This window comes from Plutella xylostella, chromosome 7 (genome assembly GCF_932276165.1).
Source record: "Plutella xylostella chromosome 7, ilPluXylo3.1, whole genome shotgun sequence".
NCBI classification, from domain to species: Eukaryota; Metazoa; Arthropoda; class Insecta; order Lepidoptera; family Plutellidae; genus Plutella; species Plutella xylostella.
The window spans coordinates 10,038,571-10,056,202 of record NC_063987.1 but is presented as its reverse complement, the minus strand read 5'-3'; the positions used below and the strand labels follow the sequence as shown (position 1 = coordinate 10,056,202).

At 43.5% G+C, this 17,632-nt stretch overlaps 2 protein-coding genes across 2 annotated transcripts in view; both read right to left on the bottom strand.

Moving 5' to 3' along the window:
• LOC119690878 (serine/arginine repetitive matrix protein 1) overlaps positions 1 to 9,200 on the bottom strand; it is a 63,001-nt gene extending 53,801 nt beyond the window's left edge. Inside the window, exon 1 of the mRNA XM_048622254.1 lies at positions 9,004 to 9,200. The gene's annotated coding sequence lies outside the window, so the exon portion shown is untranslated. The remainder of the gene's footprint in view (positions 1 to 9,003) is intronic.
• On the bottom strand, positions 4,370 to 15,882 carry LOC119690879 (translation initiation factor IF-2-like). The gene is made up of 3 exons (XM_048622312.1): positions 15,745 to 15,882; positions 14,985 to 15,669; positions 4,370 to 4,503 (listed from the first exon to the last, which is right to left on the bottom strand). Exons 1-3 carry the CDS (start codon positions 15,790 to 15,792, stop codon positions 4,370 to 4,372), a joined length of 867 nt encoding a protein of 288 aa, XP_048478269.1. The 5' UTR covers positions 15,793 to 15,882.
• Positions 15,883 to 17,632: the final 1,750 nt, after the last annotated feature.

The following is a 17,632-nucleotide window of genomic DNA, read 5'->3' as shown; positions in this document are numbered from 1 at the left end:
CGAAATGTCCAGCTATAGGTTCTGAATGACATTCGTTAAGGACATTCTCTCGCTGTTCTAAAGGAACAACCTGCTTCCAGTCAAATTCCGAGGTTAAAACAATTTTGTTTTTCATATGCCTGTACAAGGTATTATTTTCCACTCTATAGTTAGGGAAACTGATGGGAGATTCTTGACAGCCTTTATAGATTTTAAGATACCAGGGGTCTTTTGTAGTAGGGGGAGAAGAAACTACATCATTACTACTGCTGGTAATGGCATCTGTAGGAAAGGCTCTTGAAAGAGCGTCAGGGACCACGTTGTCTTTGCCACGACGGTGTTTGATCTCGAAGTTAAACGAGGAAAGACGGACACCCCACCTAGCGAGACGCCCAGTAGGATTCGAAAGAGAAAGAAACCACTTAAGTGCCGCGTGATCTGTGAAAATACTGAAGGTACTACCATTTTCCAAGTAGCAACGCCAATGTTCTAAAGCGGTAAGCACAGCAAGGGCCTCTCGTTCTGTTGTGCTGTAGTTTCTTTCTGCTTTGTTGAGACTACGACTCATGTAGGCAACTGGGTGTTCGACACCATCAATGGTCTGAGCCAGCATCGCGCCGATCCCAAAGTTACTGGCATCAGTGTGAACCTCAAAAGGATAGTCAAAGTTAGGGCAGGCCAAGACAGGTGCTTGGACCAGCCGGGATTTGAGCTCCAAGATAGCTTTATCAGCTTCAGGAGTCCACTGAAAAGGAGGCGAGTTCTTTTTCGTCGATGTCAGGCTGTTAAGTGGGCCAGCAACCGTACTGAAATGCGGGATAAAACGCCTGTACCAAGACGCGGTACCGAGGAAGCGTTTTACCTCTTTCCTAGTTGTTGGAGTAGGATAATTCAGTATAGCCTCAACTTTCTCTGGATCAGTACGAAGGCCCTGAGCATCGACAATGTAGCCAAGATAACGAAGTTTGCTACGAAAAAACTGACACTTATCAAGGTTCACAGTAAGGTTAGCTGAGCGCAGTTTATCGAGCACGCGTTGAAGCAAAGATACGTGCTCTTCAAAGGTTTTACTTATGATGATAAAATCATCTAAATAAGCGAAGACTTTTAGTTCAAACTCGGGACCAAACAACATATCCACAAGTCTTTGCTGTGTAGCTGGAGCGTTAGTAAGTCCAAAGGCTATTACTTTGAACATGAGGCTACCACGCCCAGGCACGTAAAATGCTGTCTTTTCGCGATCTGGCTCATCTATCAAAATTTGCCAAAACGATTTAGATAAATCAATGCTAGAGAGGTATCTAGCATCTTTCAGGTTGTCCAAGATCTCACTTACATAAGGAAGATTATAAGCGTCCTTCTTGGTGACAGCATTAAGTTTCCGACTATCGAGGCAAAAGCGAGGTTTACCATCCTTCTTGCCAACAACCAAGACGGGTGAAGACCAAGGACTTTCACAAGGTTCGACCACGTCCAATGCAAGCATCTCATCAACTTGTTCCGTAATGATGCGTTGCTTCTCCGGAGACATACGATAGTATCGCTGTCTGATAGGCTCCGCATCACCGGTGTTGATTTTGTGAGTGATCAACTGAGTTCTACCTAAGCCTTTCTCACCAAAGGATATATCTTTAAATTGCTCCAAAACATCGTCAGCTATCTGTTTTTGGGCACTATCGAGGTTATCGTACGCATGAAGGTGAACTTCAGAAGAGATTTCTGACAAGCCAGGATCAGTCTGAAACAAGTTCTCAGAGTTTGAGAGGTACTTCGGGCACAAGTCAAATTGAGTCCAGAAATCTATACCTAGTATAAGAGTAGAATCGATCTCGGGAACAATGTGAGCTTTTATGAGAGAAAACTTTTCCTCAAATGAAACCGGCAGAAGCATAAAACCTAGTGAGGTTATCTTCTGACCACCTGCAGCAGTAACTGTGATTATGTCATCAGTACACATAGTCAAATCATATTGAAGAAGACGCTTGTGAGAATCCCTACCAAGGATTGTAACAGATGAGCCAGAATCAAGCAAACCGTACATATCAAGATCATCAGTATTGTTGATTCGTATTTTGACATAGGGACGTGGGTCTTCACTCGGTTTTGAATTGAAAATTGGGGAAATAGAATGAGTTGTAAAGAAACTCTTAATGGTCAACAGCCATTTATTCCATTCCGAGATATCAAAATAAGTAGCTGCTGGTTTTCCACAATTTTCATTATTTAGTTTTTTGACCCGTTGCATTTAGGGCATTCAGGTAGACGTACGTCCTTCATACCACATTTGAAGCAGAAGATTGTACGTTCAGCCGTACATTCCTTCATTGAGTGAGTGTTGACGCGACAACGCTGGCAATACTTCTCAGGTTTAGACACCGCAGCAGTTTCAGCGGCTTGAACCTCGAAAACCGGACTAGATTCAGGTTTAAAAGATTGGAAAGGCTTAGATTTGTTAAAATATTGTTTGCTCTGTGTATTATTGTATTTTTTATGTTGAGACTGATAGGCAAACTCAGGCGCTAACGTTTTAGAGCTCACAGAAGGTGGTTCCCTATAATTATCGGAGCGAACCTTAATATGTTCATAATTCCGACAAATAACCCTTAAGTCATCCACAGACTTTAAAGAAGGGCTCGCAGCAATTATTGTCGAGTAACATGGACGAATGTTGTGTAAAATTATTTCTAATTTATCTTCATCGCTCAAGGCATTGCTAAGACGCGAAAACATGCCTTCCATTATTGATAAATAGATAGTGATAGATTCACCATCCCCTTGGGTTCGATCCCGTATTTCAGAAGACATACGATAATCATAGTCTAGTATATCAAAATCAGCTTTGAGACGTGAAACTAGAGTGTTCCAGTCATGTATTTTACTTTTGACACTACGATACCAGTGTAATGCATCGCCAGTTAAAATATCAACCGCAGAGGCTAGCATTTTTGACTCCGAGATGTTTTTCGACTCACGGAACTCTTCGAGTCTTTGAATGAAAGAACGGACACAGGTTTTTCCATCATATTTCAATTGTTTGAGGTCATTAGAAACTCCACGATCACAGGTCACGGAGATTTTAAGATCAGATTGATCAAGTTTACTAGCAACTATATCCTCATTTGACGCGGCAGTGTCTTGCATAGTGTTTGGCTCACTAACAGTTTTCTGTGATAAAAGTGAGAAGGCAGAAAAACATTTCTCGTAGGTTTTAAGAACACTACTTATTATATTCTTTTGTTCAGATAAGTTCGGTTTCTCTATTCGCTGTAATCTATAAAACACGTGATTTAATAGTGATCTAGTTCTATTGAGTAGCGATTCAACATAATTTATGTTCAAGGACTCGATATTCGTTTTTATTTTAGCAAGAGTTTCTTGTAAACCCTTAACGTCATCCTCAAAACTATAAACCGAATCAAGAATATCATCAGGTGGATATAATTGAGTTAATTTGGTAACTTGTTTGCGTAAACTCTCTACTTTATCGGATGGATCTTCACCACGTATAGCAACCTCATACATTAATTCCGACTTTTGTAAGAGTAAAAATTTTATAGGATAAGCCATATTATCCAGTAGGGACCTTTTAGTTCTAGCGCAAGAAAAAAAATTTATAAGTAGTAACTAGGTATGTTGTGCAAAACCAATGAACAAATATTTATAATACACAATATAAAAAGGAGAACAAAAAAGTATATATGAGAACACAATCAAAACACAAAAAGAAAACAAACAGAACACCCAAAAAAAAAAACAGAAAACAGCAGGAAAAAAATTACGGTACAAACCGCTCTACAAAATATGTACCTATAAAATACACAATATAAAGAAGAAAAAAAAAAAACTTAAAAGTATATGTACAAAAACCAGCTATTATTGTAATTTTTTTTTTTTAGAAAAAAAAAACAATAATAGTACACCACGACGAGTGTAGTAATAGTGCAATAAGGAAAAAAAATAAAAAAAGGAAAAATCACAAAAAAATATAATGGACAGGCAAAGACAGGCGAAACAACATATATCTCAACTAGTGTGCCGAAACAAACATACCATAATAAAAGTAAATTTTGTGGTACTTTAAAAAAACGGCGTAAAAACGATTAAACCAAGGAAATGAAACTAGGGTTTTCGTAGGGGTACACTAGTTGAGAAACAACAAAATAAAATAACAGCACACCAATGAAATCCAACACCATGAATAACTAAGAGTATACCTACGCAGTACGGTATAACCCTCTTGGCCTTAAAACCACGTCTATGGGCGCCATTGTCGCCTAAATAAATCCTACAGGTGAGGAAATAAAAAGGACGAACATAATTTAGTTTAAAAAGAAGATTTATTTTAAATAAGTAGGTAGATAGGTCGTCGGTTAGGCCAAGGTCAAGGGTGTCACACGCGCACTGGTTCGGTCCAGAAATACCGCACTCTCCTTGGCTTCCTGTCGAAGTGCAGGTCCAGGTCCAGGTCCAGGTGCAGCTCCAGGTCCAGGTCCACGTCGGGGTCGAGGGATCCGACGAGGTCAGCTACTCAGGTAGCGGGAGGGGAAGCCCGGGACAGTCGCCCGGGGTGAGTCTTCCGTGGTCCGGAACTGGCCGATTTAATCGGTCCGGCAGTTGTTCCTGGAATCGCAGAGCAAGGAAGCGATTAGATTCCAGCAGCGATACGGATGGCAAGTTAGCCTTAGGTTCGTACGGGAAGTCTAGAAATACTGCTTAGCTTTTCCAAAGGCAAAAGGAATAAAGGTGGCGTTATGAACAGTAATGTAAAGTACATGATGATTGATGAATGATTAAGTTAGGTAAGATAATTTACAATGTAACTAAAATATATGCAACTACGAGATTAAGACTATTCTCATAGTTCATTAAATCACTAGATCCAGTGCATACTTAGGTATGCATTCAAACAAGAAATAGAAAACAAGCACTGTAATAAGCAAAAGGCAAGGCACTAATTTAACCAACGGTTATTTTCAATGACAAAAGGTCAACGGTTTTATATTTAAAAATGCACAGCATTAAACACAATGATACACAGCTAATTACTAACATAAGAAGGTTTGCACAACTTACCCAGATGGGAACAACGTATAAACACTTATTTGAGGAATTATAAAAATTATTAACGTCTAGATTTGACGAGTTAGGTAGGTACTCGCAGACAAGGTACGTATGATATTTATTATGAGCGGCTAGTTGCCAGAGCGGTGAGCAGAGACTGATCGCCGTGCAAATCAATGCGCCCCTCCCGTAGTCGGCCGGTCGCTTATCGCTAGATCTAAGGTGAACAAAGGGTGACGTCGCGAGTGGGCGAAACTATTCGCTACTTATAATTGGAAACGGTTTGTCGGTGACAACGTACTTTAGAACCTACACTTTTATTATCACTTATCGTAATAGAACTAGATCACTTAATTAAAGTATGTTTATTTATTAGGTTTATTAAAATTAGGTTTTAGGTTTTATTTATTATAAGTTAGAATAGGTATAATAAGGTACTAAGATTAAGGCGTTTCGTAACGCTACGTTACATGATCAGGGATACTGTTTTTTTCCGAATGATGGCGTGGAAGCCATCCGTTTGGTATTCGGCAAACATCCCCGATGCACTGCAGAAGCGAGGAATATGTATAGGAATAAAAAACGAACTTATTTACTTAAACATTTAAGTTCAGTAAATCAGATTTATTTGGCAAGTTTTTATATTCACAGGCCGTGAAACAACGTTAACTAACAACATGCAAGAGCTTTGTGGACAACGTTGTGTTCGTAATGTGATTGCGGCTCTCTCTGGAGGAAACTTTTATTTCCCGCTCGGTATATTTGTTTTGTGCAGATTCACCTGGATTTAAACTGTGGCAACTTGTAAAATAACATTTATAAAAGTGGATGCGTGCCGCTGACCCAAATACGTTGGACGTGGATGCATAATGCAGGCAATACTCGCAATGAGTTGGACTGAGGGAGGCTCGTAATAACGGGACACACACGTTCATACTCGTACATTGTATGAAAAAGTTAGTGAATAGCCAAATGAATGTACATACATGATATCCTCAGAGCTTCCAGAGCTGATGGGAGTCCACACACCGTAGCTACTACGTAGCAGAAGACTGACTCGATAGTTATTTTCATTTTTTTTCAATACTTCATCACGACCCATTACGTCCCCACTGCTGGGGCACGGGTCTCCTTCCAATGAAGGAAGGGTTTTCAATACTTAATTTACTAAAAATACTACAGCTATTTATTGCGGATACTAATTACAAATATAAACGTGTTATTTAAGAAAAAAAAATTACTTAATTACATTGTATGAGTAATGAAGATAAAAGGCCACTGTCCAGTGAATGTCCAATCATGAATCATGATAGTAGAAGAAAACTTCAAAACTATCAGTGACTGAACTACTTACAGTCGTTGTCGTTACAGTTCACGCACTCACAAAAACTTCTGCTAACGAAGTTAAAGTGAACTCCGACTGAGATTAATGTGCTCACCTCGCCCGCTCGCACTAACTTCTGCTTACTAGCGGGGGTCGAACTAATTACTTCACTAACACTCCATTGAAAGGAAACTCAGGGAAACATTGCAAATGCCAAAGGATTTCATTATTTACTGAGGGAATACTCATTTAATGAAAAGGAGTAGGTAAAAGGTTACCGTAAAAAAAGTTAAAACGTAATAAACGATGACATAAACCTAAAATGCTGTTTATGTATATATTTTTTTTAATAATTATCTTACAGCACTTATAACAGAACAAGACAAAAGTACCCTACATTTAATAAGAATGTCCTTAATCCTCACAAAGCTAGCTAATGTCTTCCAGTTAAGTTCCCACCTCGCCGCCATTACGTGGGCAAATTGCAATTACAGCTGAATGTTTCTCCGATAATTACGTTGCAGCTTGCCAGAGAAGGCCAGGGGAGCTTACACTCAGGTCACGAGAACCGGGGGAAGACAGGGGCGCTCCGCTCGTAAGGATACCAGGTAGTGCTATACCGCTGACTTGCAAAAAGAAACGACGTGAGGCAAAGAGAGGCTTAAAAATTCACAGGTAAGTTAGTTAGGGAGTCCTTCCCGCGTCGGAGTGGCCCTCCAGCCCTGAAGTGTCGCCTCGCGGACACACGGGCCGCAGTGTCGCAGCGACGCGACGCGAAGCCTGCTACCTCACTGCCCACCTTTACAGCCCTAATAAAACATTTAGGACCAATAACATTAAATTCATGCCTATGGCGAGATGGGTACCCTTGAGTAAATATGATTTTATGATCCTATTTCTCAAAGATAGCTCGAAAAGATACGGAAGCGTATAAACATTGCTTCTGAAATTGGGATGCAAAGAATATGATTATTGGACTGATAACTCTATCTGTGTATCCATTTGTTCCTCACGTACATGGAAAATAGAATATACTTTATTAGGTAAGTAATGCGAAGCTCGCAAGCAGAAAGCTAGTAATCAATAATAAGTGAATTTCAGTTTCAGCAAGCTACCGGAGAAAGACAACATTCATAATCGTACATAGTTACATGCATGTCACAGTGTGCGTTAGTTACATTCTGTGTAAATTGTGTAGGAGGTAGAGCCAATTGTTTCAAGACGACCATTTATAAAATTTCATTTCCATCCTGAATCAAAGCCTTTTAAATGGACCCTTAAATGTTATTTAATAAAGAAACAATCAACAGCTAGGGTTGCGAAATGGCCCACTGATTAGACAATAAAACCAATTGACCCAATCCAAAACACAACGAGCCCAATTCGCACAGCCCATTAATAATGTATAGCCCCGGGGCCGTGACGTCACAGATGCGTGTTGCCGGGGTGATCAGCCGCAAGATTATAGCACACCTTAGACACATTGTACAAGGGGCGAGACGGGATAATTGCAATTATATTGGACTCTCATAGACCAGAATGTACTGAATACTAAAATAATGTGTGGTGGGTAAGTTCTGCAGAAACTCAGTGACCCACATCGTACAATGTCTTGGATTATCATTTTAATTGAAGGCTTATGCGCTCATCGAGCCGAAGCTGCTTTATAAAAATGAACTCTCAAATGGCTATACCTTTTGTGTAACCGGTGAAGAGGAAAAATATAAAGCTGTGAAACATTATTCACGGCTGTACGGAGGGGGGGCGGGGGGCCGGATGGGAAGCGCCCGCGAGGCTCGCTCGAGGAAGTATACCTACGTACGTACTTCCGCACCGAAAACTGACCTTGCAAACTTTAGTTTGGTAAAGCTTTTCTGTATTTTCAAGACAAGTCGTGTTTCACGTCTTAGTTCCGTATTCATATCCTTACTGATAATCAGGAAGTGTGTTGTTTCTTTGTGGTTATTTAGTGCCAATTTCTCCATCGTCGGTTAGAGCATAACCAGGTATTAGTGGTTGACTTTTGACATCTCTGTCAAGAATTTTATATGGAATGGAGATGACGTAGGTATAATAAATATTGATGAACGGTCCCTGATCGGTTAGATAACCGGCAATGGAGAAATTGGCACTTAAAGTCGCAATACCATCAATATAGTGGTTGCAACCCACTACCGTCGCTCTCCATAATCATAATCATGCAAACATGGGAAAGATTCTATTTACTTTGGTAAAATTATGACGTTGGTCCTCGCCCACGTAGATACTTTTAATTAAGTAAATAGGACTGATGTACTTATGCTTGAGTTGTTTATGTAGGACTCACTAAGCCCTACGTAAACAAACATGAAGAGGTCTTGATAACATAATAAGCACCTCATTGCGAGCTCAAGTGTCCGCGCTAACTAACCAGCTCCCCTTGAGAGCGGCTCCCAGCGGTGACCTCGCCTCCTACCTGTGTGCCCGCGGCCTGCCCGGTGTGAAGGTTTCAGGAGCCCCGCGCCTGCGCAGTGCGGGTCGCGGGCTGGTGGGGCGAGATCTGCGCCGAGATACGTGGGGCGTGGGGCGCCACCACCGCGGCTCGACCGGCGGCGGCGACCGTTCACCCCCGCTAGCGCTGTAACTGGATCGATACCCACTTGTTTTCAGCTTCAGGTCCGTGTCCGACCGCGTGGCGCTGCAGACAGGCCGGTGCTCCTCGAATGGCGAGGCCACAGGGTCTGTGCAGGCGGTCAGGGGTCAGGGACTCGCGATCGAACTCGGAGCGGCCGCCGACACCCTGAGGGTTTTTGGGCGAACACACTCGTTACTTCCGAAGCGCGTGAAGTGTCCGGTGGTACTGGCGAGCGCGCGGCCGCGGCGTGGCGGGGCGGGGGGGCTGCGTGCACGCTACCTGTTGCACCGTGCCTGCTGCTCGCTGCATCGTTCACCATCCGTCACTGTCGGCGCGCGCGCGGGATCATGTCTCATCTAATGGCACCCGGGGCACCCCTCGGCCTTGCAGGATGTAGGTCAAAGGCTAGGGACAAGTGTGTCCCTGAAACTTTGGGAAATCACTTTCACGATAATTGGCGTTGTGGGCGATTAACTCGGCTGATAAAACGTGCCTTTTGAGTTTATTTTAGCAAAGTAATTTGACATTCTCTGATAGCGTTATACGGCTACCTTGGATGGAGGCCGATAAACGTTTTCTGTGTCAAAGGAAGGGAGCTTTACCTACCTACTACTTAGTCTACTTACCTACCTTGAGAATTAAATTTGAGACTACAGCAACGGAAGATAACACTCGACCTTTTGAACCGAAAGGACGGATCTTTTTGCAAACAAGCGGACTAATTATTATCTGTAGGACGAGGTTGGCTGCTTTTATGCTTTTATACTCAGACCAACAACTAAGTACTTATATTAGAGGTGGAAAAAATCTCAGAATCATACATTTAATTTCTGTCTGCGAAATCACTCACTTCACTACTCTAGACCGCCTCCCAGCTCCTCTCCAGCCTCCCTGTGTTTCGTCGAATTGAGAATAGTAACTAGGTACCTACAGAAGATATACATATGTAGATATATCTAAGTAAGTACTTATATGTACCTATATACTAACTTACATTAGAAAAATAATGTAAGAAATAACTTATCCTCATACTCAGGGGAAATAACAATATGTAATCCAATACAGTATACACGTACGTATTATAGACACACTGGAATGCTAGAGCAACCCACCCTCACTAAAGAAACAGTTGAATACTCTGTAACTAAATTAATTAAATAATAACAAAAGAAAGTCGGCGTGAACTCTGTAGCGGTGACAAAGTGCTCTATAATTTGCAAATGTTTGTCAAAAACAAGTAACAAGTTCAACATGTATGATCTCATCTCAGAGTACATGTGGCAAAGTTTGTCCTTGTTAGTGCCGTATCGCGAGTGTATCACCGCGTCGTCGGCATGATATGACGGGACTAATGAGCTCGGAGCGCCGAGTTCGGATCCCGGCCGGCACTTCCGGCGTGTCGGGGGTCAGCGGGCGGTGACGTCACCGGCCGTGCCGCGCGGACAGGTATGCGCCTCCCTCACTCCCACTGATATTTATTCTCATTTTCCCCGCACTCGGCATTCAGCTCGCGTTTAGACCGGATTTAGGGAGAATAAAAACGATCCCGCATCGAATGGAGGCATAATGAAGTGCTCGCTAAATATTATGACGAGGTACGAACAGCGAGGGGGGGCGGGAGGCTCCGATGTTCAACAAAATAATATTATTCCGAGAGTGACCCAAATAGCGGCCAGCTCTCCGTCCGGTTTAAATCCGGGCTGAATTTTGAGCCGCAGATTGTGATCTTGCATTTATCGCTATAATTATTCTCTGAATTGAATTAATATTTGGCTGAATGTTTTTTTTCGTTAATTATTATTTTTGGCTGTTATCAAAAGCTCGTTCCTCGTTCACACATGTTGTCTATCTGTATCTGTGATAACCTGGCGCCTCCAAGATCCAAACCTACATGCAGCCAAGGCGCTAAAGTTAAAATGTTGACAAAAGTATGATACTTATTTGAGTTGAGACATCGTTAGCGTTTTGCTCCTGGTCCTCTGCTGCAAGTTCTGACAACGTACGTGGTTTCCCGGTACCAGCACGGCTTCTGTGCCAACACCGCCATTCTCATGAAGGTATCGTATATGTTCGGACGGGCCACGCTCGCGCCAGGTGATCTAGAGAGCACTCTCACCGCCTCGCCTGCGTATCATTCATATGCTATAATTAGTCGCGAACATATTTATCTTGTTCGAGATTTATCATTACATGCGATCGGCGCACTTCTAGCTCCAGGCAAATTGTGGCCGCATTCAATCGAATAAATTTTCCTATTTACCCGAGCGGATCTACACGAGAGGCCTCGCTGTGAGGTCTGCAGTTTAAACCGTCGCAGGAAATGTCCAATGAGCGCTCAATCTGTGCCCAATTGGCTCGAGCACGGATTAGCTACTTGATCTGTTTAGCGCTGAGCGTGGAGCAGTGTGGAGCATGTGGCGGCCTTTGTTCCGCGCCCGGCGTCATGTGAAGACGCGGCGGCGGCGGCGGCGGCGGCGAGTGGGCGCACTCGAGCCCGTCACACTCGGCTGGGTATTGGTTTTTGTAAGATAGTATTAGTGACACATCAGCAGACACTGAGAGCTGCGAGTCCCCGAGTGGCTGACACACATGCTCACTGCTCGGCGCGCCCGCTACAGATTGCATTAGAATACACATCTCCGTCCGGGAAACTAGAATTCGAACACTCTAACATACACCATACATGATACACAGATATGCTGCCTCGTACTCAACTCACTTACGATAATGAAATGGATGCTCTCAAAGGAAACAACAAAAGCGAAATCCTAATGAACATGAGGCAGCTCGTGATAAAAGTCCTAAAATTTTATGGAAATGCCTTCGTCGGGCTAACGCAGATATATTGATCCAGGAAAACTTTATTCCTAACGTTGATGAAATATTCATGAACATAGTATGAGTAACGTGATTACTGCGTGGCAGAATCTCACTGAAAACCATAGAGGAAAAATACACTGCGCTCTACATACATAACTGTCTAAGCCCATACGAAACTTTTAACAGGTAAGTAAGCAATTTAAGTTTAGATAAATTGTTATTTAACTAGGTTGGATCATGTTAACGAGAAGTTATGAAGTTGCTTCATATCGAACAATGGAAGCGAGCTTAGTTAGTTGAACGTAATCAGATGCAGGCACAAAGTGTTCCAGGTAAATGTACTTGCTAGTACATACATAGTAGCTACGTACTGTAGTACATGCGGGCGCAAGTTGGCTACTTCAGTGCGGGTGCGGGGGCTCCACAAAGGATCTCGGGAGCTAAACACACAGCCCGGAATGCCGATACAGCCTCTTAGCAACCAAACTATTCCACTAACTGAATACTTCAGCAAACTTTATATTAAAGATTAAATAAAGTTGAACACACATTTTCCTGCGGACCTCGCTTTATAAATTCTCTGTGTAGCGGGGAGCACGATGGGAGCTTCCTCGAATGACGTGTTTAATGTTCCTAATATTAATAGACTCCCGGTGCACCCCGAGTAGCCAGCAGATACCGCTGGTCTGACAAGTCAATCCTCTCAACATGGTGACAAATCCTAGTTTCTCAGGTCAGGTCTTATGCTTTTCACCGCCAAATATCCCTATCAATTCTGATTAATAAGGATAGTCGGATAGTCGGTTTTAGTCAAAGTGTTCGGCAGATAAAATCAGATATAGATTTGTCATTGTTATCATAATAAGACCACAGATTGTGTAAAATTATTAGAACATCAGCAAAAGAGTCAGACAGACTCTAGTCTACGAGTATCCTTCCACACCAACAAAAATGCTCTGTTACTTTGAAATTGAAATGAAATATTATAGTCAAGCGGCCCGGAGCCGCGCCGCGCTACGTGCCGTGTCGCCCTGGCACGTGCCGTGTAGACAACGTCGACCTCAAGTATAATGTCACTTGGAAACGAGTATGATACGCATATTATTTTTCAATTTCCCAATGTGTGCTCGGAAAAAGAAATCCTTTGAGAGCATATTTAAGCACTGCGCGACTCGTGAAGTTTAATAAAAGCTTTTATTAATTCAATAGACATTGTACAAAGAGATTTATAGCGGTGAATAAAGATAAAAAATGAGGGGATGCGATGCGCCATATTGCCGCGTGGGTTGGTAAACGTTTACCGAGAACCAATGATTTTATTTAAATAAGCCAAAGAGATAAACCGCAACACTTAATAAGAAACTCTGGTAATTTTTAAACTACTTACTATAAAGCCACAAGGCCAACCATTTTTTAATACGAATCATTTTAGAGGTAAGGTTGTTGTTAAGTTGTACGTAGCACAAAAGTTGAACTTAATGACGAGCTGTGTGAGTCACCCCCTTTCGGCATAATACCTCTAGCTCTATGTACAATTATATTTTCTGTCTGTATTTCTACCTAGTTTTGTAAATAAGAAATAAGCTTATATTTTTGTAGTATTTCTCTTGTTTTCTTTGATATAAAGGAAATATTTTCTTAGAGATTTCATTCTATTAGTCATATCAGAATAGAATAAGTACTCGCGACTCTTGAGAAAAGCAAAATGCACGAGAAATATTATTTGTAGAGGATCTCTTTGTGAGGTATATGGATGAAGACAGAAAGCTCAATATACCAACTCAGGTAGAATACTGTAGGTATGCTTCGTAGTTCACTCAATAGTTACAGGTTCTGATACCTTATTAGCACAAATTGGTAGGTACCTACATATAAGATCTAGTCTATCACATCCCCACATCAATCAGAATAAGTCAACAATGAGGTCAGCCGGTGGCCGGTGGCTGTTTAATTAAGTATAAAGTACATAAGTACATGTCTATAGTACAAATTAATATTTGCATAGAACCCTACCACGATGACATGCCCGGATTAAGTTCATAATAGTAGTGGAACAAAGAAACAAAGGCCTGGTTGGGGCTGGCGGGCGGCCGACACACACTAACGAGGTGGCCATCAGGCCGTGTGCCGGCTGACGCTGACCTACATCTGGAGATCAATGTGGCTTTGATTTGGGATTGTTAAAAATTGTTGTTGCTGGGGATTCAAATAACTGAATTCAATATAAGTACTCACAATATTGAATCGAATGTATCATCGGGATTGTAAATTAATATAAGTTAAGTAAGTACTTAAATAGTTACAACTTAAATTGTTCTAGTTTTAACAGTTGGTTACCCTGATCCCGAAGCTTAGCCCTTTTGTATCGAAAAGGGCACATAATAATAACTAAGTAGTATGAAAAGGGCTTGATGGTGTCTATGTTTATTTACCTAAACTTAGTTATAAATTCACGTCACTCCGCATTATCTACATCTACATACCTACCAGGTATCAGATGTTCTCTTGATTAGCCATCGTTTATCAAAAGGGGTTCGGTTTCGACTCCAATCCTTGATGGTAGGTTTAATTAAAACGTTGATGAGTGCCTGTGAGTGAGGAGCGAGCAATGATCCGACGGATCGCGGGAGCCGCAAAGCGCTCAGGCACCGGAGAGAGATTTGTACAAAACAAACACAATATCGTGTTGTTTTTGTTTGTTGTTCATGTTTCTGTTTACTGAGGGAAAATTTGCTGCTATTCTATACAAAGCTCACGTTACTGTTTGTAATAAACATCGGGCTAATTATGTACGAGTAACTAGGTACCCATAAACATACAATATGTTAGAAGGTACATGTCTGTGGTAGTTAAGTACATAATATAGCATTGTTTCCTATAAGTTATCGTGAATGGAAAAACGTGCAACAGCTTTATTTATTTACTTTTTATAAGTTGAGATTTTTCAACCGTAAAACTTTGGGTTTGCGTGCCGCCATCGCGCGCCTGCTAACATTTTCATGTTCGAAAGTTGACTTTGTGCACAATAGCAGCGTCTTGCGGCGAAGGCGCCACTGTCTTAGTCGTGAATTCGTTAAAGAGTTAAGATCGAGTTGTAGTTCCCAAATTTTCTGATGAGTATAGTATTTATAACATTGGTGCTGTGGGAGCACGTTGCTAATGTTTATGATGGTGGCGATGCGGCACGCGGGGTCGCGACCCGTGACCTGTGCCATCCTGGAGTTATCGACGAGTTTTTGCGATTGTAAAATGTGCAGTTGAGATATTTTCTTCCCTGTAATTTGGTAGGATAATAGAAATGCTCACCCCGGACAGTGCGCTGCATGAGGCAGGCGAGGGCGCGGCGCAGGCCGCTGAGCCGGGCGCGCCGCTTGTGCTTGGAGACCCCGGGGGCGCGGCGCGGGGCGCGGGCGGGCGGCGGTGCGGCGCGGGGCGTGCGTGGGCCGCGGGGAGTGAGCGGGGCACGGGGCGAGCGCAAGGCGCGGGGCGTGCGAGGGGCGCGGGGCGCGGGCGGGGGCAGCTGCAGCGGCGGCAGGCAGCGCCGCTCCGTCTGCGCGCGCCGCTGGCTCCAGAAGTCGTCCGAGCTGTCCTGCAAGTCATCGCGCGGCAGCGGGAAGTGCAGCGGCGGCAGCAGGCGGTGGGGGGCGCGGCGCGGGGAGGGCGAGCTGGACGGCAGCCAGTCGCTGGAGGCGGGGGGCGGGGAGCGCGGGCGGCGGAGCAGGGCCAGCGGGCGCGCGTGCACGGCGGCGGCGCCCAGCTCGTACGCGGCGCGCGGCGCGGGGGGGGACATCCCCGCCGCCAGCCGCCCGGGCCGCGGCGACGGACACAGCAGCGCGCAGCCCGCCGGCAGGTACCACACGCACACCCCGCTCTGCAACACAACGTACTAAACTTACTAACAGGAGCATAATAATAATGAGAAGTCGTAAGTTGTAGGTAGGTATACCTTTAGGTCATCAGTAGAAGTGGAAGCGTCGGACGGCGCGCTGTTCATGTTCCCCTCGGCTCGTCACATGGCGCACCTCATCACCTCACGGAGTCTGCAATGAGGAGTGAGGGCCACGGGTTATCGCAAGTGTCAGGGCTCCGGGCGCAGTCCCGCCCCGCCGCGGCTCGCGACTGCCGCGCCGCGCCCTCGTTGCTACATCACACAGGGACGAACTGTTTACCTTGGTTACCTGCAAGCCTTCTGCCAGCCACGTAGGTACCGTGTTGGTACTTGCCTGTGTAATGTCAACAACGTGGTCTCCACGCGGTGTTCTGTCAACAATCTGCTACTTACCTACCAAAGTTATGTAATATTCCGATCACCATCCACGAGATGCAAAAACTTTTACTGTTACAGAAACTTTTGCTGCATATCTACTACCAACTCCTGTGCAGGGAAACTTGTTACACTTACCTACTGAGTGGAGTAGAGAGACAGTAGTATCCTCGGCCGATCCTCGACCACTGAACGGCTTGCAAATCTTGCAATTGACCGATTGCTCTGCCGAGGACACTGTCTCTACTTGGTAGGTGTAATCAGGGTATTACAGTCGACTCGACATCAAGAGAGTTTCTCACTGATCAGCAACTCGGCACTCGTCCTCATCATCTAAGGGCCCGTTACTCTTATTTACAAAAATATACTTTTACTCATTGCAAATTAACCGCCTAGTTTCAAAACCTATGGTACCCATAAGTATGGTATTAAGGTTTCTGCTACATACGTAACCGATCCAAACCTTAAATATTCTGAATGAAACAAAAGAAGCGGCAGTATTCCGAGTCCGTCCGGGGCCGGCGACGTCCCGGCGTGGCACGGCCGGCCCGCGCGCCTGCACGCGGATCTCATCTCTATTGTCCACGGAAACAGTATTATTTACAACGAACACTTTATACTGAATTTCAGGAACATTTTGCATGCATGAAACGTTTACAATCATCATTTACAATTGATGGGCTAAATCATCCGTAATGGTAGTAACTATAGGACGAGTCCTGAAGGAAAGGAAAAGCTTGCGGCTGAAATTAGTAAGTACATTGTATTTAACTCAATGCCTGAAATTCATTTTTCTGTTGAGATTTCATTTATCCTTAATGACGCATTGACGCAGCATCAGATATTACCAACTGAAAACGTAAATGTTTTGATCAAATTGTATGTTTGTTTTTAAAAATAGGGGTCACAAATTCACAAAGTGTTACATTTTGTCATTGCTCGTGACTACTTAGCTTAGGTAGGCTTTCAAAATTTTAAAATGGAGCCATTTCGTTGTGTAAGAGCAGCCCGGTAGTCGCCGCGCCGCTCTCATCAGTATGCAGGGATGACACGGGTATCCCGATCCAACTCAATTATGCATTTTTCATTACAGAAATCCCTGAACTTTTTCATTTTGCTGAAGCCCGCTACAACGTAAACGATGGCATTACCTACGTTTCAACGGTCTTCCAGTATTGATCCGGTACTTACTGTGTAATTCTGCCAACTCAGTATTTTTTTAGTACCTACCTATGCTGGATTTGGTTTGCTAGATAGGACTTAGTGGCTAACTACTAGATATATCGACGCAGATACGTTCATGTCCATCAGAATATAAATACTCCACCAAGCAACAAGTTCCTCATAAATATGTATAAGTACATAAAAGTTACTCTGAGTGACTCCATCTCCATAACGCTTCCTAAATTGATTTTAATTAAAGGGCGCGTCATTGCGAGCACGCATGTCCGCGGATCATAGCGAGTGTGTGAGGGGACTGATTGATGTCAACCAGCCGCCTCACTCGCCGCCGCATTCTTCATTAATATCAATGTAAACTTCGCCTCACATTGTAGCTACATCAGCATCA